The sequence below is a fragment of the Pristiophorus japonicus genome, chromosome 2, assembly GCF_044704955.1.
Source record: "Pristiophorus japonicus isolate sPriJap1 chromosome 2, sPriJap1.hap1, whole genome shotgun sequence".
Lineage (NCBI taxonomy): Eukaryota > Metazoa > Chordata > Chondrichthyes > Pristiophoridae > Pristiophorus > Pristiophorus japonicus.
The window spans coordinates 316,137,831-316,161,747 of NC_091978.1; the positions used below are offsets into that span (position 1 = coordinate 316,137,831).

Below are 23,917 nucleotides of genomic sequence, written 5' to 3' on the forward strand. Positions count from 1 at the left end.
GTTTAATTGGGCCAGGAAACGCATGACTCTTTTAATTGGAGCCATTGAGTTAAACACGCAGTGCAGAACGCACTGTTCAAATCTTCGGGATGCCGACCTGCTACGCAGCCTGCGCGCAGCCGACCTGACTCCTGGTTAAAGATTCCAGCCGATGTTTCCGCATGTGGAGGAGACCAATACTCGGGGACATAACTACAAGATCACCACTAATAAATCCAATAGGGAATTTGAGTAATACTTCTTTACCAGAAAGTGGTTAGAATGTGGAACTCGCTGCCACAAGGAGTAGTTGAGGTGAATTGCATTGATGCATTTAAGGGGAAAATGGATAAACACACGAGGGAGAAATTAATAGAAGGTTATGCTGATAGGGTGAGAGGAAGAGGGGTATGAGGAGGCACGTGTGGAGCATAAACTCCGGTATGGACCAGTTGAGCCGAATGGCCTGTTTCTGTGCTGTACATTCTATGTAATATTTATCCAAATGCTTAGTCTCTCCACCTCTAATAACAGATTCAAGTAACATCCCCAACTCAGATGTTAGATGAATAGGCCTATATCTCTCCTAGCCTTCCTAAGTAATTGCCAATTTTCCATTCCAAAGGGACATTTCCTGAATCGAGAGAGTTTTGGAAGATCATGACTAGAGCACCTATAATTTCCTCACCTATTTATTTTAATACCCTGGAGTGGAAACCATCGGGTCTTGGAGATCTCTATTTTTTGTGTCATTATTTTCTCCATTACCATTTTTTTACTTCTATTAAATCAAGTAAGTTTCTTCCTTAGATTTATTTTTAGTTTTCCTTGTATCTCTGGTACTTTATCCTAATCTTCTATTGTGAAGACAGATAACAAAGGAAGTATTTTCAATTACAATATCACCTCTGTCTGTCTTTACAGGGCCTGCATCACTCTTAGCCACCCTCTTTCTCTTAATATACTTGTAAAAGTCTTTAGTGTTATCCTTGATAACCCTCACAGATTTTTTCTCATATTCCCTTTTTGCAGCTCTTCCTATATCTCTCCCAGTCTGGGGGATCTCCACTGTTCTTTGCATTGTACAGAGACACTGCAACTTTTTCCCAATCACTAAAATCTTTTTGAAATATCTATTTGTAGTTAACAGATATTTGACTAATTTTCTGATGTATCCTTTTGTCTTCTAAAATGTCCACAGTCAAAGACTGCAGAGCAACATCTGGTTTCTATACTGAAGCTGCTTCTTAAAATGGAACAGAAACTAATCTGGAGTTATTTAAACAAACAAACTCATAAGACAAGCAAAACAGTTTACTGTTTCATTTTGTTCAAGCATACAGATCAGACCAAGTGAACAGCTGCAACACTAAAGGTAAATCACAGAAGCAGAGAGTCCCATAATGAAGACTAAACATATGCTGGTGCCACTTGCAGCAATTCTACTTTACACAGCTCTTCCAGCAGGTAAGGTTTTTAATAATGATTATATTTCACTTTATAGCATATGATGAGTACATTTTCCTGTTTTGTTAACCTATAGAGATATAGAAAGACTAGGGTCTTCTCCATGATAATTAGACACAGTATCAGTGAGCATATTGCATCTTGAGATACTGGTATGAGCTTTTGCAGCAGATCAATGATATACATTTAGCATTCATTGATTTATCAAAGTTCATTTGTGAACAGTGATATTGTGCACTGCATTGCTGTAAACTAAAGGGAAAATGGTCAATTTTTGCACACTTTGGTCACAGACAAAAACAACTAAGAATGTTTAACTTACCTGACAGTTATTCTTATCACGTCTAAACACACATTTCAAATGTGTCTGTCAGCCCTAATGTTAAAGTCCTTCTAGTTTCTCATCACTGCAAGATAGCTACAGATTAAGCAGTAGCTATGTTAGCTACCTGTTGTGTATGTCAAAATGGAAAGGAGCATTACCCTTTGGTCAGAGACCCTTCATTTAGTGGGCTGAGCTGCTTTAGTGATGTTGATTGAGGGATAAATGTTAACCAGGGTAGACCTCCCCTGCTCATCTTCAAATAGTGTGATGGCAACTTTTATGTCCACTTGTGGGGGCAGACAATGATTTGATTCAATGTCTCATTCTGAAAACGGATGAAAGTGACACGACTAGACCCACTCTACAATGTTCTCAGTCACACCAAGGGGCATATTTTATTTTGTTTCTTGATGAGAGAGTATAACAGTGTATGTTATATTAAACCTATGATATGCCAAGGATTACCAGAGTCACTGCTGAGGCAGTCCTTAAGTTGCACATGAATACTTTTGCCTCTGATTTTCTCTCTCCTATGGGTTAGCACCTAGTCATTGCTCAGTGCTTCCTAACAGCAGTTGCTGAGGTTAAGCACTGCAATGTGAGAATAAAACTTTCACCAACACATTGCACACACCAGTAGTTTAATCTACTAACTCCTATACTTCATTACTCAGATGGTGCCTTTCAGAGTATATTGGATTAATAGGTAACAATTCTCCAGCTTTCTATTCCTTCTTGAAAGGAAGCGACCTGGCTTTGCTAGATGCTTTATTTGGACAGCCCAGCCCATATAAGAAATCTATGATTAGAAATTGTTTAACACAAATCTAATCCCTCTGCGGAGCAATGAGTTAGAATACTAATATGTCAATGCATTGACTGTCAGGTTTTCTCTACTTAGTTATCTCACGGAAATATCTGAAAAATTGACAAATCAGGCCCTGAAACAAGCTGAATTGTCTATTCTGGTTCAAGGCCAAAGCCTTTGTTACAATTTAAAACTGGAAAGGATACAGATGCTGATGAATTTATTGAAGCTTATGATTACTTTAAATGCAGGAAGTGGCATGAGTGTTTGAGTTAAAATTCTTCTGAATTTAACTTGCCTATTTTGTAAGCTAAGACAAATCATGATAAGTTCATCAGCATATATGGCATTGCTTGTTTTAACTTTATCCAACAGCCTTGTCAGCCTCCTGTAACAAATTTGATATTGTAATTGACTCAAGGCTGGCTGGGAAAGCAGTACATTAGCATATTACTGTGGTAGGGTTGGGGCTACAGTGAAAAAACAGAGTGAACAGCACCACTGGTGAGCAAAGTACCAACTCTGGAATTCAAACGTTTTGTAAGGCTGTTAAGATGAAATGCTTTAATTTTCATATTTGGCTATTAAAATTCAAAATCTAAAGCAAGCCACAATTAAAATAATTACAATAAAATTAAAGGTTAATACAAACGTTGCTAATTCAAAGTAATTTTTAAAAAGAAATAAAAGTTTTCAAAGGTTTGTAAAACATTGAAAAATGGCAACAAAACATTGAAATCCAATTACAAAATACAGAAATATAAAAAATCAACTAGCTTACAGCAAAATGCACAAAACTAAAATACAAAATTGTAAAACTAAATTTTGCTTCTGAGCCTAAAAGCACTCCAAATACATTTCAATGAGCCTAAAACATATATGAAAGTATATGTGTTGTTTCATGAAAATGAATTCTAGTCAATTTATGTTGTTCTTTTTCTCTAAAGAGAATTGTATATTGCTTTTTAAATTATATGCTTGCTGGGGAAAGGAAAGTGTTCTCATTTCTGGCATTCCTAAGTTCCCTCTCCCCAAACATTATACTTTAACCCCAATCTCAAAGGTATACACTATACTGCACCAGTGAAATTGCCATTTCTCAGGCCAGCCATGCCACAGCTTCTCCAAATAAGATAGCCAATTGTAGGGCAGTTTTGGCTCAGTGCTTATGTCAGGGATGCATAGAAAGTAATAAGTTTTTTAAAAAAAAGGGGAAAAGATTGCAAGAGATATTAAACCTAACAGCAAAACTTTTATAAATATATTAAGAGAAATAGCGGTAAGGGGGAATGTGAGCCCAATAAAGACAGATGTAGATGAGACTGTAATGAACACTAAGTAAATGGAAAACTTGTTAAATTAATACTTTGTGTCCATTTTCACTGAGGGGAAGAGGATAAAATATCCACAGTACAAAAAAACCTTAATTGAAGTCAAAATTTAGTGAATATAATATAAATTTTAAAATAGTAATGGAGAAAATAATGGAACTTATGTAGACAAATCTCCAGAACATGATGGTTTTCACCGCAGGGTATTAAAAAAAATTGAGCCAATTGTAGAGATATTAGTCATAATTTTCCAAAGCTCTCTTGATTTGGGAATTGCAGGTTTGTCAGTTTAGCATCAGCTGTGAGGAAGTTACTGGATTCTATCATCAGGGACAGTGACTGAGCACTTGGATAAGTATGAGCTGATCAAAGTGAGTCAGCATGGATTTGTGAAGGGTAGGTTATGTCTGACTAATCTAGTTGAATGTTTGAGATGGTCACTAGCATGGTGGATAGGAGAATGTCTAGGGACATTGTCTATACTTCCAGAAGACATTTGATAAGGTCTGCACAAGAAATTAGTCAGAAAAATGAAAACACATGGAATTGGAGGTAACTTTGTGACATTTGTGACATGGATTGGTAATTGATTGCGAAGAGACAGAAAGTAGGGATAAAAGAAATGTTCTCTGATTGGCAGGATGTGACAAGTGGTGTTGCCCAGGGATCAGTACTGGGGAATTAGCGTTTTATCAGATATATCAATGACTTGGATGAAAGAATAGAGAGTTATATGTTCAAGTTTGTAAATGTCCCAAAGTTAGGAGGCACAGTAAGTTGCGTAGATGGGAGCAGGAAATTACTAAGGGAGATTGATAAATAAAGTGAGTGGGCAAAGCTAATGGAGTTCAATGTGGGGAAGTGTGAGCTGATCCACTTTAGATAAAAGGAAGACAAATCAGAATATTTCCTTGATGGTATTTGTATTTCTTCCTACCAGGCAGCATCCTAGTGAATCTACATTGCACTCTTTCTAAAGCCTCAAAATGCTTCTGTTAGTGTGGAGTCTAATGTTGCACAATAGTCTAACTGAGGTCTTATCAAGGTTTTAGTCTCCTGTTTATCAATATCCCTTTGCAGTTTCCGATGTTGTGGAGGATACAATAATTTAATCACTTGAGTAGTTTATAATCTCAATCCCATTCATACCTTGGTATATTATTTTTCAGAATAACAGTTTTTTCCTGTTACATGATACTGATGCTGTGTAACTCTCACACCTACAGTAACTTCTTTGAAAGCAAGTGTCTCACTAGTGGATGCTGACGAGCTCTGGGCATTCCGGAATGGTGTTTGTAGTCATCTAGAATGCAGGCTTCCCACCACATCACCCATCGATGTCCCCGGACAACCTCCGGCAACCTCTAGCGACCAGCGACGTTCCCCAGCAACCTCCGACAACCACCGAAGTCCCCTGGTGAATTACGGCGATCTCCGGCGACCCCCAATGACCTCCAATGAGTCCCACGAGTTTGGGTCATCCAGGCCTGCCGCAGGCTTCCCACCACCTCACCCATCGACGACCTCTGACGACCTCCAGTGACCTCTGACATCCTCCGACGACCTCCGGAGGCAGTGCCCGCGACCTGGACCTGGCTATCGGGCCTCCACCCCCCCTCCAGCAGCGATCGGAACACTGCCAGCGGCGGCGGATGGGCCTCTCCTCCATGGCAGAGTCTGGGCCTCCTCGACAATGGCTGGACCTACCGTGGTGACAGACGGCCTCCTCCTCAACCACGACCGGGTCCCCCTCTCCCACGTCGGCGACTGGCCTCCCCTCCTCCTTCAGCGATGACTGGAGCACTCCTTCCCCACTGGTGACCTGGCCTCTTCTCCTCCTCAAACACGTGGTGAGTTCCATGGCTGTGACCCCCCTGCCCTCCCACCCTGAACTGCGGTGGGCCACTGGCCAACATCTCGCCGCAGGCAACTAGGCCCATATAGCAGTGCCTGGTCTCCAGTCATCTTGGACCCCCTTGCCACTGGATCTAGACCTCGCTCAGCTAAGCCCGTGTGGTAGCCGGTGTGCAACGACCACCCCACGTTAAAAGAACTCACGCACAGGCATCTTCCACTCTGTTAACATGAAGTTCGGGACTTGGAACGTCAGTACCCTCATGGACAACCCCAACAGTGACAAGTCTTCCTCGATTCCGAGGGACTGCCTATGATGATGATGATGATGAAGCTGCTTTTCCTTTCCAACCCTTCTGCTAGGGGCCTGGTGGTATCATTCCCAGTCCATCAATGTGCTTCTGTTAAATAGCATTGGTCCTTTGTGATTCACTCCAACAGTGAGAAATTCAGAATGTGCATTTGATAAGTAGAGCTATCTTGTGCTCACACTCTGAAACCAAACTATTACTGAACTGAGCTTACACCTGGGCTTTCAATACAGGAAACACTAGTTCCTCATTTTTATTAATAGTGCTTCAGATTTAGAGACCAATAACCATGTCTATCTTTACAGCTAACTCCGAAAGCCACCTTCTAGTTGATTCAAAATGTAAGTGTTTGAAGGTGATATCCAGAATTGAAAAACCTATTGGCGCACAAGTGGAGCAACTCGTGAGAGATATAAAAATTATGTAAGTAGCTGCATTGTTGTATCCTTATCATAGTCACCGCACAGTAAGAAAATGGAAAGGCAAATTACCAGAAACTGATTGTAGGCAGTTTTGTTCTGTGAACACATGTCCACAAGAAAATGGGTTCGGACAATCGAATGGATCCTTACAACAGATAGGAGACAATCATCCCATCAGTTAGGACTGGATCCCAGGTATAGCACATGTTAGCGTTAGTGTTTTCTCAGAAGAATCACTCAACACTCAGAGTCGGTTCCAATGCCTGGCGGCCTTTATTACGCTCAGCGGGGAGGAAAACTCAGGACCGTATCCAGGTTTCTCTCCACAGAACAAAGGGTTACATGCACCTTTATATGTTTTACAACAGTTACAAACAGTTTACTACAGCTACACAGCCCATCACGGCTGGACACAAGACAATCACAACGATTATAGATTACATATAGGTTCTTTTAACCCAATAGAATTCCCCTCGTGTCTCGGGAACCATATGTTCGATTATTGTCAGCTTGGGCTGATTGATGACTTTACTATAGGAGATAGGTTCTCTCACTAGTTCTTTCTTCTTGGAGAAATAATTGGTTTATAACCTTGTTTACAGGAGATGGGTTCTCTTATCTCTTTCTTCCTGGGGAATTAATTGGTTTATGGCCTTGAATACGGGAGATGGGTTCTCTCCTCATTATTCTTATCCTGCATCCAAGGCATTCCTATAGTGGGCCTCACAGGGTTATTGCTCGGTCATTGAACATTCAACAGTTCACAGCTTGACTACCTGATTTCCCATCATGCCTGGGCAGCCATTTTATGTGTGGCCACTTTAAACTTATATGCGGTTAGATATATCTAGCAGGTGCCTAATGCCTAGTGTTCTGGTATATTTTAAAGGTGCCTACCTCCTACAACAACTCCCCCTTTCGGTAAAGGGACTAGTCCTAGTCCCCTTTTAACCGACCATTCTACCTTTATTAGATTTTTTTTTTTGTGCACAGCCCGGTACTCCCTGCCTCATCGTGCTGGCCAGTCACACAGTTTCAGGAGTCCCGGTTGCTTAAATCAAATTGACAAAGGCTAAATCCTCCTGGCCCCTTATCAAACAGGCTTGTTTAGTATCCGGGGAACGGTGATTTGTATGTCTTCGCTGTGCGTGGTGTCTGCATGCCTGGCAGGCCATTATGCCCCATGTTATTGCTAAGATCAATTGTATCCCGACCAGTATATGTGAAATTATTCGAATCCATGGGTGGATGTTCACATTTATTTCCCAGTCCCAGACCTTTCTCCACCAACTCTGACTTTGTAAGTCTACCTCGGTATCTTCTTCCAGTACTTTGATTTTAGTTTGTAGTTGGTGGTAGAGCTTTACGGATTGACCCACTCTGAGCCTCAACTCTCGTAATACTTCGGTTCGATGTGGGATAGGGACCTGATCTGGTTCGTCATAATCCTGTAAATGATCATGGAGCTGATCGGTTATCTTAATAACTTCGGACTTCCAGCGCCTAACCTGGGTGATATGCGCTTGCCCGATCGCGACAGGTCGTAGTGGTGTAAAGCAAAAGTTTGGCTGTGGTATAGGGCACTGCAGGTCATTATACTGGAATGAACGCTCAGTAGTAGAGACGCAGTATCTTCCCTTCCCTCCGTAGCCTGCCCTCGTGAAGTGCATGTGTGCGGGCACTATTTCTAGTACACACCCATCGGTTCGGTTAAACCCGCACTCGTCTAGCTCCCCTCGACTCACCGGATGAGGGCATACTGTGATTTCCCCCTTTTGCTTGCAATCTGCTAGGGAAATCCTGGTAAGTATGTTGTTTCGACGAACGGCAGAGGTGGTGGTCAGATAGTAACGTATGGAGACATTTTCCCGTATTACTCCGATATTCTCTAGTTGGTATAGGGGGGAACGGCACTGAGTCCGGCGTGGCTATAGGGATCATCAGGACTATCCCTATCCCGGTAGTCCTACCCATCTGGCAATCTGGAATTGCTGGGTATACTTGGGTTAGTCCCTTCAGAGTACAATTATCCAGTGTCCCCCTTTGGTTAGCCAACTGAGCTAAATGTGAACTGTCTATCCAATCGGGTACTTCCCCGCGTTGGATCTGGTCAAGATTGTGGCGGATCTGTCCCACCATCCACAGACCATAAGCGTGACAGAGTTGCCCCTGTCTTTGCTTTCCTGTATCTTCTTTTTCTCTATCAATGAGGTGATTGATGGTTTTGGCGTGAGCTTCCAGGACTGAGATGCCATCCAACTGGATTTCGGCACCCTCCTTTCCTAGGTTGGCTTGGTCTTCCTGGTTTTGCTCCACCCTCTCTAATAACCCCTTCATCACCCCTCTAAGCTGTTCCACCCTCTGATTTAACCCTTGTATATCTATCGAGTTCACTACGGAGGTCCCTGTATTGAAAACGGTAACAACATCATTAACTATTTCCCTCTTCATCCTGGGGGCTAACCCCTGTCCCCGGAACCTACTGGCACCCATTGCATCGGCAGCCTGCTGCATTACAACTTTACTTAATACATTTTACATTTTCCTTGACTGTTCGGTACAGTATTCCGGCATCTGGATTCCTGAAATATTGATCAGAACAGGCACAATTTCATGTTTAACATTATCATACAACAGTTCCCCTTCGTTGTACATTACAATCCCATTCTCTGGTCCCTTCGTAGTTATGGGACAAGGCAGTTCCTCGGGCAATGTAGTGGTTCTTATGGGTGCGGTGTTGGAGGGGGTGAGAAACATACATACAATGATATTGCAGCCGCCCCCGCCTCCTCGTAATACCCACACAGCCCCATTCCCTTCTTGCGGATGACCGATTGCTGGGATTGTCCCGGAGGCGCGCAAATTATGCCAAAAGTACATTCATCGGGCCCTTTGACATCCCTCCGTTTAATGCATCTGCTCCTTATACCCGTGGAGCACTGTACACATACTCTTATTCTTATTAGGATTCCTTTTAGGATTCACTTGTAACCATGCATTAAAATAAGTCCTGTCCTTGCTCCAGTTCTTGGCTGCTGGGATGCACATTCCATCCGTTAAATTAAACAAGACTCCATAGTTCATGTAGTTGTTTATTTCCAGCGTGCTCTGCAATCCGTCGGTGTTGCCCAGGGTACGTGCATGTCGCAGGGCTATCCATATTATGAGTAGCGCCGTTCGTATTCCCATTCCGGTAAGTATTATCTGTAATTTTAAACAGACGGCCTGGTCGTCACCAGGGGTTAAGTTTTTTGCTCTACGAGTGTCCCTGTCACCCTGCAAAATCAGAAGCACAAGGTTATAATCGAACCATTTCGAGCTGAATCTGTAGGGCGTGCGCCCATGTCTTTACCCACTTAAATATTACCCAAACTCCTATGACCAAGGCCAAAGCTATTCCTCCAAACATCGCTGTCTGCTTTACCGTTAGGTTGGGTTTGTGGACTACACCTACCCACCGTGGGGTACATTGGCTCTATTACCATAGGTGATGGTGCTATGGCTGCGCACTGCACTATCCGTCTAGTCCCGTTATCTCTTCCAGCCTGTTTATCTTAGCTTTTAACTCTTCAATTTGTTTTATTGATTCTCTATTTCTTTATTGTATCAGGCAAGTATTATTACATAAGCTAGTTCTGTTTTTATTTTTGTTTCCTCTGTTAGGTGAGTCTTTTTTTTTCTATTAAGAAATCCAAATTAATAATGTTCAGTATAAAACGGCTGTCAATGGAAAGGGTTAACTCCTTTCCAGGTTTGTAAGAAGACCTCATGTCATTACGTGACTTCAAGTAATCATCTGAAAAAAAAGTCTTTGTGCCTTCAAAACTGGCTCCGAAATTAGGAATCCGTTAAACAGCATAAATCATTAGAGTAAACTCCAATGTTTTCTTAACTTCTAATTCAAGTACTTGCCAAAGAATTTTTTTTTAATTGTTTTAAAACAAGACCACACATACAATAGCAATTTTGTTTACTGAAATTCAATTCTGTTTTTTTATTTCTCTCTTTCTCCTCGTTATCTTCAAAACCCTCCTGCTTGTTTAGACTGTTCGGGACATTTTTGATAAACATTGTCCATTTTGGAAATCTTTTCAAACTGCATTGAAACTTTTTCATAATTTAAAATTCGAATCCATGTCGAGTGTTTTTTACCTCTTCCAATTTATTTTTTTTCCTTCTAATTAAACCAATATCTTTTTCACAGCAAACATCAACTAGTATTTAGTAAGTTATGTCTTTTTCCATTTAGTCCGTTACATCTTTTTTTCTTTCTTCAAATTAGGTTTTGTATTTTACACGGAGGGTTCGTAACTCCATAAAGTTGTTAATTTAAAATCATTTGTTTACTTTCAAAGTGGCGTCTTTATCTTTTTCTTTTTCTCCATAACTGGAATGGAGTCCAGCTTTGAGAGTTTGAGGGCTGCCTTTCGTTATCTCAAAATGCTCCAGTTTCAAAGTCGTTACTAAAGCTTGCTGTTTTTAACATTTTCCAAAAGTTCCTTTTACACCTTCGCAGATAGCTCGCCACTTGCCCAGGAGTTTGACCTGATCAGATTTAATTTAATCTTTTTCTTTTTTTTAAATCCACCTCAGTATTTTCTGTGCCTTCTCTGAATATCTCAAAATCCCAATTCAAACTTTGTAATTTCAATCTTTATTTAAAACTTTTTTTTTTTGCTAGAAGCTCTTTTTTTTAAAGCATTCTTTATCTCATTCCGAGACTAAATTTATGTCTTTCAATCCAATCAATCATTGCATGTTTTCTTTCGACAAGTAAGTGAGCGTGTCAAATAAATCTTTTGCTCAACAAACCTATCCTTTATACATTTGTTTACTTTCCTAGCTCCGTAACTTATCATCCGAATAAATCTACACCTGCGTTTCTAACTTAAATGTCTTAAAACTTCCCACATACAGGACAACACTACAAAGGGTTAAAAAAGACTTTCACTCTGTTTCTAAAATAAACAGACACTTGCATTCCTCTTCCAACCAGGCTTTCGGAACATGAAAACATAAAAAATTCATTCCGCAGTCAAAAATCACACAGGCACTTCTCATTTAATACACACGTTCACAAAAGTCTCTCTTCTTTCCTAGTAATCTTTTTCTTTGGCCGGTTCTATTCCTCTTCCATACTTCACTTAAGACAATCACCGTCAGTTTTTTTTTTAATCTTAGTTTCCTATGTTAATTTACATGGGCTCGCAGTATCAAGACCACAGCCTTTTTTTTTTCTTTTTGACTTTCCGTTCCTTCTCCCACCGTTCCCTTTGCTTTGCTGGTAGTTCCTGAGGATTCCACCCTGAGCTAATCATTTTTTTTTTCGATTAGCTTCTTTTGTTTTTTCTGCCAGATGGCGGGTAATGGACCCTTCTGATCCCCACTCGAGGTTACTTGCTTTCATGGCCATTCCTGGGTAGGACTAGTACCGTTAGGAATCTACTCTCAGAGGTCCGCTTTCTACCTAGCGTAACTTGTAGTAAACCGTCTCCTAGCTACTGTCAAGTCACAAGTTCTGCTGTTACACAAACTTATACAATTCTTAAAACGCGTTTAAGCAATTCCCGCAGTGCTTACGTTAACCTTAACGACTACCTACCACCGCTCGGCCTGTTAGTCCGACCCTGTTCACAGGTTTGGATTCCGTTAGCCGCTATACACCGCTTGGTTCTACCCCGGGGTATTTCAAATTACACTACTGGGTCTGGAAGATGTCTCTCGGTATCACGATCCCACGGTCTAAGTGTGTTCCCTACGCCTACTTGGTTCCTGGCCGTCACGTGGGACAAAAGTCCTCTTAATTCAGGCTCAGGCTAGGCGTTTGAGATATTAGACCTCTCCTCGTGTCGATCAACCAGCTTCCACCTTCCGCACCCTTTATAATTAAACATTGTTTTTTATACTCACCCGGGTTTTTTCCAAGGGCGTCCAGCGACTCCGGGAAATCCCGTCGACTACGCCATTGTTAGCGTTAGTGTTTTCTCAGAAGAATCACTCAACACTCAGAGTCGGTTCCAATGCCTGGCGGCCTTTATTACGCTCAGCAGGGAGGAAAACTCAGGACCGTATCCAGGTTTCTCTCCACAGAACAAAGGGTTACATGCACCTTTATATGTTTTACAACAGTTACAAACAGTTTACTACAGCTACACAGCCCATCACGGCTGGACACAAGACAATCACAACGATTATAGATTACATATAGGTTCTTTTAACCCAATAGAATTCCCCTCGTGTCTCGGGAACCATATGTTCGATTATTGTCAGCTTGGGCTGATTGATGACTTTACTATAGGAGATAGGTTCTCTCACTAGTTCTTTCTTCTTGGAGAAATAATTGGTTTATAACCTTGTTTACAGGAGATGGGTTCTCTTATCTCTTTCTTCCTGGGGAATTAATTGGTTTATGACCTTGAATACGGGAGATGGGTTCTCTCCTCATTATTCTTATCCTGCATCCAAGGCATTCCTATAGTGGGCCTCACAGGGTTATTGCTCGGTCATTGAACATTCAACAGTTCACAGCTTGACTACCTGATTTCCCATCATGCCTGGGCAGCCATTTTATGTGTGGCCACTTTAAACTTATATGCAGTTAGATATATCTAGCAGGTGCCGAATGCCTAGAGTTCTGGTATATTTTAAAGGTGCCTACCTCCTACAACAGCACAGTTCTCCTGTCGGGAACATATATCAGGAATTTTGACACACAATCCCCCCACAACCAATAATTTTATGTCCAAGCTGAGGCCAGAAAATCTTGTCAAATTTACTCCTACATTTCTACTTCTGCATACAAGAGACAGAATTCTGGGGAATACTATCGCCTGATAAAAGAGTTCCAATAGCAGGAAAAGCAATGTGCATAGTTTGGGTGCTTATTATTTTTGCAGGTATTTTCCTAACTAAACTGCAAACAAACTATTGCTGAACTGAACTAAAAATGGAAAACAGTAAGATCCACAGTCAGGATTACTGCAGGTAGTTGAACTTGCCCTCACTGGATAAACAGTTAGTTGTTGTCCATTTTGCTGGACAAGGTGTTGTATAAGCAGTTCATGGGAGGTGTAGTGACTGTAAGAGGTGCCAGTCCATGGAAAACAGCTGATACCAGCTGATCACAAGATAAGGATTACCATTCATCGCATCTCATTTTACCCATCCCGAAAGACCCTACCACATTCTGGCACCCAATTGTATCGTAATTAATTCTAGAGTTCTTGCCCCCACTATTTATTCGAAGTACAACTGCTAGATATCAGTTCTAAGTCAAAGAGCTACTCAGTCAACCCAGACGCTCATATAAAAAGTTCACTGTGCACCAGTTCCAATTGCACAGCATCTAGCTCAGTTGGTGTGAAACTACAATCTTATATCATGCTAGAAGGCAAAACCCCGAAATGCCTCAGGTTCAGTTTGAGTAATGCTACACTCATCGTCTCACGGTGATGGTTAAAGTTACTTAACAGGGGCAATATAACCGCTCTTTGACTTTATTAATTATCTATCCTGCGTTCAGTTTCAGTGTTACTGCCACATTGCAAAGAATTTTCGATGATTGATTTTAATTATTATTTTTGTTTTAATTGTTTTAATTAAGAGCATTATATAAACTTCATCAGCACTGAAAGATGTTCACATGCAAAATGATCTAGGAGCACATGACTGAGAGTCTCTAGTAATCTTGGGATGACTGTTAATTGCTCTTTTATTACAGAGTTCCCATGAGAAGCAGAGTGAACATTTCAGACCCAACCTCCCCTCTTCGGACCAAGTTTGTCTACAAAATTTCAGATTTGTAAGATTGCTATTTTTGTCACTTTTGCAATGTATAATTACAGTGGGCTTCAGATAATCAACCCACAAACAGTACAGAAATTCAGATTTTACAATATATTGTGCACATGGTATTTGGCAGAAGGAAAACAGCAGCTTAATTATATAGTATTACTTCTTTGAAGTAATTTTGCCCCTAGCAAATGGATCACATCATTCAGAAACATCATACTTGCTAATGGGTAAAATGACAGGAGATCAGTGGGAGATGTTTAAATAAGAATTTACGGTGATACAGAACCAGTTTGTACCCCTGAGGGGCAAGAGCTCTACTTGCCAAAAAAAAAACAGCCATGGATGACTAAAGAGGTAAGGGACAGCATAAAAATAAAAGACTGGGCGCATAGTCTAAAAATTAGAGCCAGAGCTTTCAAGAGTGAAATTAGAAAACACCTACACACAAAGAAGTTTGGAACTCTCTTCCATAAACGGCAATTGATGCTAGATCAATTGTTAATTTTAAATCAGAGATGGATAGCTTTTTGTTAACTAAAGGTATTAAGGGATATGGGCGAAGACGGGATATGGAGTTAGGTCACAGATCAGCCAATGAATGACGGAGCAGTCTCGAGGGGTTGAATGGCCTACTCCTGTTGCTATGTTCCTATGTAACTGAATGATTACTTTAGTGGGACATTTTAGTGGAAGGTTAAGGGGCGACCTAATAGAAGTAATCAAAATGATGAGGGGTTTTGATGGAGCAAGGAGGGAGAAAGTATTTCCTCCAGCAAGTGGGTCGGTAACCAAAGGTCACAGATTTAAAATAAGTGGCAAAAGAACTGGAGGAGAAACTTCTTCACATAGGGGGGTGTTAAAATCTGGAACACACTATCTGAATCAGATTTTATAGGAACGTTCAAAAGACAATTGGTCATGTACTTGAAGAGGGCTAATTTCCAACTAAATTAGACAGCTCTTTCAAAGAGTCGGCACAGTTGTGACGAGCCTAATGGCCTCCTTCTGTGCTGTATGATTCTATGATTTACTACGTTCAAATGATCGTTCCATGGTGAACAACACTGACAAGATTGAAAAGAGTAGAAGAGGAGTTGATGGTTGAAGAAGTAATAGTTAACTGACACTAATGCCAGAACCTTCCTGGAAACTGTTCCTGCTCCCGCTCCACTGGTATAACTTTGCTGGAAGTATGGCAGAAACCCTGTTTACACGTGCAGAAGTGTTTTCTGCTATTCTGTCAGGAAAGTTAGGGTGGCAGAGTGCAAGTAGCTCAGAGGAAATTACCGGCATTTTGGAGTTTTAAAAGCCTGTAGAGTGCAGTAGGTAGGGAAAATGAGGAAAAAAGGTATTTTGAGGACCCAGGAAAGAATGAATTGGGGTCAGAGATTGTGCAATTTCAACACAGTGAGCATTCAGGGAGGAGAAAGTATGAGACAACATATTTGGAGTAATGACCACAATAGTGTTGATAGAATCTAGAATGCCTACAACCACGGTTTGTGCTGTGGATTTGTCACCTCCTCGTGACTGTTCCATGAGAAGTTGAAATTACATCAATTATAGGCAAAGTGATAGAGATAATGGGGACTAAATTCGAGAACCCCCGAAAATGGATACGGCAATTGCAATGTTGATCAATCCACACCCATTCAATCTAATGCTCATTTATGTGATTTCAGTGTGCACTAACCACACTGTTGATTGGCTTCATTCATCAGTGAGGGCCCAAAATCATGAGATGTTAGCACCACTTAAAGCTAGCCTGCACCTCTTAAAGGGGAGGTGAATTTTCGCTGGAGCAGGTGCTGGAAGTCATTCTACAAGTAAATCTCAGCCAGGAAATACTCAAGAACATGGGAGAGAGCAGGCTCCAAGATTTTCCACACAGCACTGGAGTCCTTGGTGGAGGAGGTGGAAAGGCGGACAGAAGTGCTCTATTCACAGGGAGCCAGGAAGCCCTCCAGACAGGTGCCCAGAAGGCAATGGGAGGAGATAGCCACAGCGGTCAATCCAAGGAGACAAGTCCTGAGGACCTGGAAGCAGTGCCACAAGAGGTTCAACGACCTCACATGCATGGTCAAGGTAAGTCAATGCATTTTCAAATGCCATATCCTACCAACTGTAACACAAGCTTCAGCCACTGCTCTATGCGTCACATACCCATCACTCAGCTACCAACAATCTCTATCAATCGAGACTCATACCTAACATTACTAGCTTCACCTCACCCTCACACTTTGTACTGCTGCAAGCTTCATACCCACGTCTCACAGCTTACACACATTGCCAGCTATTCAACCATGACAGCCACATCACCCAAATAGATTGCACGACACTCACTGACACACTTCATTCTCTCTTACAGGATAAGGTGACATACATCCGGAGGAAGCAGGAGTTAATCGGCAGAGATAGGTGCACCTGCATGATCTAACCCCCATGAAGGAGACAGTGCTGGCCATTATTGGAACGGCCATTGCAGAGGCCATGGCCAGCAACGGGGCTGAAACCATCCTTCTCACATGCCACTTACCCCTCACTCCACAATCTATTCTGACTTACAAGCTGCAGATGGTATAAACATGCACCTCCTGTCTTTCCCCCCTCCCCTCGCCACAACCTTACCCTTGTGTCTTTCTCCTTTCAGATACTCAAGAACTGAAACCTAGTCAGGCAGTGGTGGAAGAGCAACACGAAAGTGATGATGAAGACACACCTCACTCGATTTCAAACTCGCAGTCACCAGCTCAGATACTGACACGTGTTATCCAGCCAGTTCAGACAGCTGCCGCCCATGCCGAGGTGGTGCAGTCTGTAGCCGAGCCTTCTAGGCCAAGAGCTGCGTGAGGTCATCCTGCAAGGCCACCAGCAGCCTTCCACCAGCTATGCTGCAGCCGCGGTGGGAGCGCTGCGTAGGGGCAGGAGGATAGGCAAGGGCACGTGGAAGACAGGCACTAAGGGGATGCACAAGGATTATTAGTTTATCATTGTATGCAATATGGCATGATCTGATTTATGAATTTGATTTTGAATATTTATTTTGTGGAGGCTTTTATTTTTGCATTGTGCCAAGCAGATGCTGTGATGGTCAGTGGCCGAGGGAAGATAACGTGGGACTGTTGGTGAATGGGGAATTGTGATTGCAGTTACCGGTATTGCACTTGGATGAGTTTGTCACGGAAAGCCCAGCCAGAAAAGGGCAGTCTAGGTTGTCTCCTCCCTTCCTCTTCCTTCTGCTCCTCAGCGGCTCACCGTATAGCTGGTGATAAGGGCTGTGCCCTTATGGTGGCAAGATTGCGCAGCATGCAGCAGACCACCACGAATTTCGACACCTGCTCTGCCAAGTACTGCAGGGCTCCTCCCAAGGAAGCCATGCAGCGGAGGTGTTGTTTAGACATGCCAATGGTCTGCTCTATGACATTACATGTGGCAGCATGGCTTTCATTGTATGCATGCTACACATATGTCCATGGGTTGCGCACCGGAGTCATCAGCCATGTCGTCAGCAAATAGCCCTTGTTGCCCAGTACCCACCCTTTGGTTTAGCATGATGGCTCAAATGTCGATGGCACAGCGGACTGCTGCACAATGAAGGCATCATGACTGCTGTCAGGATACTGGCCACTGACCTACATGATTCGCTGCCTCTGGTTGCACACTAGCTGGATCTTGAGGGAGTGGAATCCTTTTCAGTTCCCATACATGGCAGAGTTGACATGCGGTGCCCACAAAGCGATGTGCATCCAGTCTCTTTCAAGAGAGAGTGAAATGTAGTCAGCTCTCTTGGAATAGAGAGCCTCAGAGATCTCTGTACGCAACAGTGAACAGCAAACTGTGAGATGTTTCAAATATCTCCAGCTCCAGCCTCGAATGAGCCCAATGCATGAAAGTTCATCGCTACAGTTACCTTCACAGCCACAGGCAATGCAATCCTTGCCCTGCTCTGAGGTAGTTGTGGCTGCAGGCAGGTGGCAGATTTCAGTGAGGACGTCCTTACTGGAACGCAAACATTTTGCACGTTGTTCCTCGCTGAGATTCAGGTATGAGAATTGCACCCTGAACACCCTGGGCAAATATGGCCTCCTGCTGAGAGTCCTTCTCCCACCCTCTCTCTTCTAGCAGCTTGTACTGCTGCGTGACCTCTGTTCACTCTCCAAATTATGCTGTATTTCAAGGGGAATGCTTATTCATCATCGTAGGCAGTCCCTTGAAATCCACTCTAAAAGTGAGTTCTCAGGTGATTGTACAGTCCAATACGGGAATTGCAGTCTCTGTCACAGTTGGGACAGACAGTCATTGAAAGAAAGGGTGGGTGGGGAGTCTGGTTTGCAGCACGCTCCTTCCGCTGCCTGCGCCTGTTTTCTGCCTGCTCTTGGCGACGAGACTCAAGGTGCTCAGCGCCCTCCTGGATGCTCTTCCTCCACTTAGGGCAGTCTTTGGCTCGGGATTCCCAGGTGTCGGTGGGAATGTTGCACTTTATCAAGGAGGCTTTGAAGGTGTCCTTGAAACATTTCCTCTGCCCACCTGGGGATCGCTTGCCATGTAGTAGCTCCAAGTAGAGTGCTTGCTTTGGGAGTCTTGTGTCTGGCATGCGGACGATGTAGCCCGCCCAACGGAGCTGGTCGAGTGTGGTTAGTGTTTCGATGCTGGGGATGTTGGCCTGATCAAGAACACTGACGTTGGTGCATCTATCCTCCCAGGGGATTTGTAGGATCTTGCGGAGGCAGCGTTTGAGGTGTCTACTGTATATCGTCCACGTCTCTGAGCCATATAAGGAGGGCGGGTATCACTACAGCCCTGTAGACCATAAGCTTGGTGCCAGATTTGAGGTCCTGGTCTTCGAACACTCTCGTCATCAGTCGACCAAAAGCTGTGCTGGCGGTGTTGGACCTCATCGTCGATGTCTGACCTTGCTGATAGTAGGTTCCCTAGGTATGGAAAGTGGTCCACATTGTCCAAGGCCGCACCGTGCATTTTGATGACCGGGGGGCAGTGCTGTGTGGCGGTGTCAGGTTGGCGGAGGACCTTTGTCGTACAGATGTTTAGTGCAAGGCCTATTCTTTCATACACCTCGATGAAGATATTGACGATGGCTTGGAGTTCAGCCTCTGAATGTGTGCAGACACAAACGTCGTCCGCAACCTGTAGTTCGATGACAGAGGATGGGACGATCTTGGATCTGGCCTAGAGGCGACAAAGGTTGAACAGGTTCCCACTGCTTCTATAGTTTAGTTCTACTCCAGCAGGGAGCTTGTTGAATGTGAGGTGGAGCATTGCAGCGAGGAAGATCGAGAAGAGGGTTGGCGCGATGACGCAGCCCTGCTTGACCCCGGTCCGGACGTGGATTGGGTCTGTGGTGGATCCGTTGGTCAGGATCATGGCTTGCATGTCGTTGTGGAGCAGGCGGAGGATGGCGACAAACTTTTGGGGGCATCCGAAACGGAGGAGGACGCTCCATAGTCCCTCGCGGGCCCATGACAGCGAGACCGATTAGTGCACCCATGTCTGACAGCGAGAGAAGCCTCGAAGTCAGCAAAAAGTCCTTCATCACCTGCCACACCACTCCCTGTGGACTTTTGTAACTTTAAACCACTAAAGAAAGCACCAAGCACTTGTACAAGCGTACGAACAGCAAGAAGAAATCAACTAGCAACTATCCTGTAAGTAGTTAATCCATTTAACGAGCGCTGGTTTAGGGTCCTTCCTGCTGCTGAACATGTGTTCGCTGTACTAGGTTAAGAGAGAGCGTTAGCTGGAACGCTGAGCTCCAAAATGACAGGGCTGGCGTCAAATCAGCGATGTACACTGATTGACGTCATGATCTGCTTACTCTGCATACTTCCAATGAATGCTCATTGAGCATGCATTAACACCTTCACCAATATGCTGTCCAGTGCAATTCGCACCAGAAGTGTGCCTGTGCACCGCGGATGTCATTTTGGAGCTCTAAGGGGATTTGTAGCAGCCAAAATACGTGGGCTACAGATCTGAATTTTGCACCAAATGGGTTTAATAATACTTTATAATCCTTTTATGACTTGGTTCTAGGGCAGCAGTGGCAATGCAAGAGCTGAGCAGTAAATCGAGTGATTTGCTGCCGCTAATGATTTATAAGTGTAGATATTCACAGGACTTGTGGGATATTGTGTCATGCCATATCACTTGTCCTACTGTTCAGATTATTCTGGTCTAACAAAACCCACTTACCTCATTCATCAATTTTACAGATAGGACTCTCCCTCAATCCTGGTTTTTATTGGGTCAGAAGAAGTCTCTCTTTTCATTCATCCTAATTTTCTATTCACTCTCAGCATCAGCTACACTCCCTTTCTCTGTTACTCTTTCCCTCACTCTATGATTGTTTGTAGTCCTTCCTCTGCTATTCCATTAATCTTTCCAGCTGCATCCCTTTTCCCTCAGTGAGCTCTCCCAATTGCAGCTGCAGCCACCAGTCTCTTTTACACTTGTGGCTCCTAATGTTCCATCTCTTCAAATTGTTTATCAGTTGGAAAGAAAGACTTACATTTATATAGTGCCTTTCATAACCACTGGATGTCTCAAAGCATTTTATAGCCAATGAAGCGAAGTCATTGTTGTAATGCAGGAAATGTGACAGCCAATTTGCACACAGCAAGCTCCTGCAAACAGCAATGCAATAATGACCAGATAAACTGTTTTTGTTATGTTGATTGAGGGATAAATATTGGCCAGGACACCAGTGATAACTCCCCTGCTCCCCCACCTGAGAGGGCAAACGGGGTCCTTGGTTTAACATCTCATCCGAAACCCACTGTATTGGAGTGTCAGCCTAGAATTATGTGCTCAAGACCCTGGAGTAGGATTTGAACTCACAACCTTCCAACTCAGAGGCAAGTGTGCTACCCACTGAGCCACAGCTGACACGGGGATATCAATAAAAGATTTGGAAAGGAATGGAATGTCTTTGCCGTTCAGAATTTGACCATAGTCTGCCACAAGTGGATCCTGCAGGGAGAAAAAAAATCATTGAGCTAATGAGGTGAATAGAATTTTCAGCCTTCACATTGGGTGTTGACCAATGTTCCCATTAAGCTGCATGGCTGCGCAGGCCACTCGTCGGCTTTTAAATGGAAAAAATCGCGCATGCACCATAATTTGAATAGCCGCACATGCGTGTTAAAAGGTTCATGCACCCATAAAATAATTAGCGGGAACATTGGTGTTAACTCAAATCCTCTATCACTCAAAGAGTTACACTTCTAGCGAAAATATTGGCAGTTTCTTTGGAGCCATTTTCCTAATGACACTATGATTGACTGTCATTAGAAAGCCAACATTAGTCCCCCATTTCATAACTTGTACAGTAAGCTCTCAAATTCACTACAAATGGATGTTAGTTTCATGCAAAAGAGTTTTCAGACATTTGGAATATGCTAAATGAATTAGAAAATTAATTATAAAACGTTTCCACTGCATATTAGGTAAATTCATTTTTCTGAACGTCTAATGACTTTCAGAAAGCAGTACCATATGTTCAATGGCAATTATATCTGTGATAATACCTTTCATTGCAGCTTAAAGAATTGCAACCAAAAGGCAACTTCTTCAGTAGGATCACAATGCAACCCCCAACCTCCACCTGATGATACATGTTACGCCTATGACAACAGAAAATGCCTGTACCATCAAATCAACATTGGAAATGGCAAAGAAGTGAATGCTGTCCTCAATCCTGAATGCCTCAAACATGAAGATGACCACATGATTCCAAAACCTACGCAGCTGCCTGTTGAAACAACAATTGATTGGGCATCTATGTCAGATGCTCCATAAATTGCTCTAAAGATTATACAAATAATTGCACCTGTTTCTTTATGGCATTTTAGCTTTGGCATTTAGCCATACTGACCTGTTGCCTTCTTCAAGCAGACCATAAAATGCTTCACAGCTTCAACTCTTGTTTCATAATAAACGCTGTTCTCTATATTATGGTGTCCTTTATAAATGTGTCACAGTTTGCTTCACTTCATGGTGACAAACAAAATGGAGACAATGGGAAAACATGAAAGAAAGAAGAAAGAAAGTCTTGCATTTATATAGCGTCTTTCATGACCACCGGATGTCTGAAAGCGCTTTACAATGAAGTACTTTTTGGGACTTTAGTCACTGTTGTAATGTGGGAAACATGGCATGCTAGTGCACAGTACCTGTTTTGTACAAATGCACAAACTGTAACTGTTAATATATATAAAAACATAGGAAAGCATGGAACAGGAAAAGACTGTCAAACCAGTTTCCTCCACTGATCATGTACAATTCTTTCTATCATGAACTCTATCCAAAACATTTAAACTGCCTGATGATGGGTCCTACATACTTTCACCTTCCTCTCCATCAAACGTAAATCAAGCCAACTATCAATATAACTTTACATCCTATATTATGCACCTTAACATGACTTTTACATGGATCTAGCATTAAATTTACTTTAGCTGCAGTTATCCTTTGAACTCTCAATTCTACTAAATAGGATGAAGGAGAGAGAGATGTAACAAGACGAAAGGGTTAAAAAGAAAATTCAGGCGTGCAGAGTCATGATGCCTGAAGATGATAGAGAAAGACGGAGAGGACACACAGTAGGCCAGAGTCTGAAAAACAGAGGTCACAAGTTAAGACATAGAACTAGAGGAGGTTGAAAAGGTAGGTAGGATAAGGCAAGGCCATGGAGGGATTTATAAAGGATGTAGAGGATTTTGAAATCAATGCTTCGAGGACGGGAGCCATTGCTGATCAGCACAGAGAGGAGTGATAGATGTGTAAAGGGGGGAGTTGGTTTCTATGATGGGGTCAGGTTCCCTTCTGACCAACTTGAACGGTTTCGAATCGCTCCCACTCCGTTGGGTTCTGTACTCTGGATTTATTTGAGGGGTGTGACAAAAGTGCAAAGGACACTGTTTTGATGCAAAGAACTGTTTTTATTATAGTCAAAGTAATACAGGCTTATTTCCCTAGTAAGAAAATACAAGGCCAAACTTACAATCACTCTAATAAAAAACAATACAAGGAAAGGTACAAGGTCAAACTTAAAATCGCTCTAATAAAGAACCATGCACTACACATTCAAAGGGGGTTACAGTAAATTATACCTCCCACCTCCCAATACCTAATCCTAGGTATTGACTCCAGAGCAGGCAGGGATTATGCTTACCAACCCTTTTGATAGTTAACGGTAGATCGCAGTTGTTATTCCCTTGATACCACGTTGACTATGGTCAGTCACTGCTGCGATGGTGATGTTCTTCCTTCCTTCAGGACTTCAGGACTTTGAAGCTGGAGAAGTTAGTTTACAACTGTCGCGTTGGTTTCTCTCCTTGTCTTGATGACACAGCGTAGTGTGGTACTAGTCTGTCAGTCAAAGTGTCATCTGAAGTGGTAGCAGCCTTGTAGCTACCTAGCAACCACCTAACCTCTGTTGAAAACAGGGGTCAGTAATACAATTTCAGTGTTCTAATCTGAGCGCCAAATCTCTTCAAAATCCTTTTGGTGGGCTCATTAAAAGTTGAAATGCTTTGGGTGAGTTGATGTTCAAAAACTGTTTCCTGATGGAAATATTAGTTTGGTAATTGCAATATCCTTTTGTGCTT

General features: G+C 42.6%; 1 protein-coding gene across 1 annotated transcript; it reads left to right on the forward strand.

Moving 5' to 3' along the window:
* Positions 1-1,382: 1,382 nt before the first annotated feature.
* LOC139234539 (immunoglobulin J chain-like) lies at positions 1,383-22,247 on the forward strand. Its single transcript, XM_070865266.1, has 4 exons — positions 1,383-1,446; positions 6,381-6,498; positions 14,218-14,298; positions 21,848-22,247. The coding sequence occupies exons 1-4, from the start codon at positions 1,383-1,385 to the stop codon at positions 22,104-22,106; spliced, it is 522 nt and encodes a 173-aa protein (XP_070721367.1). The 3' UTR covers positions 22,107-22,247.
* The last annotated feature ends 1,670 nt before the right edge of the window (positions 22,248-23,917 follow it).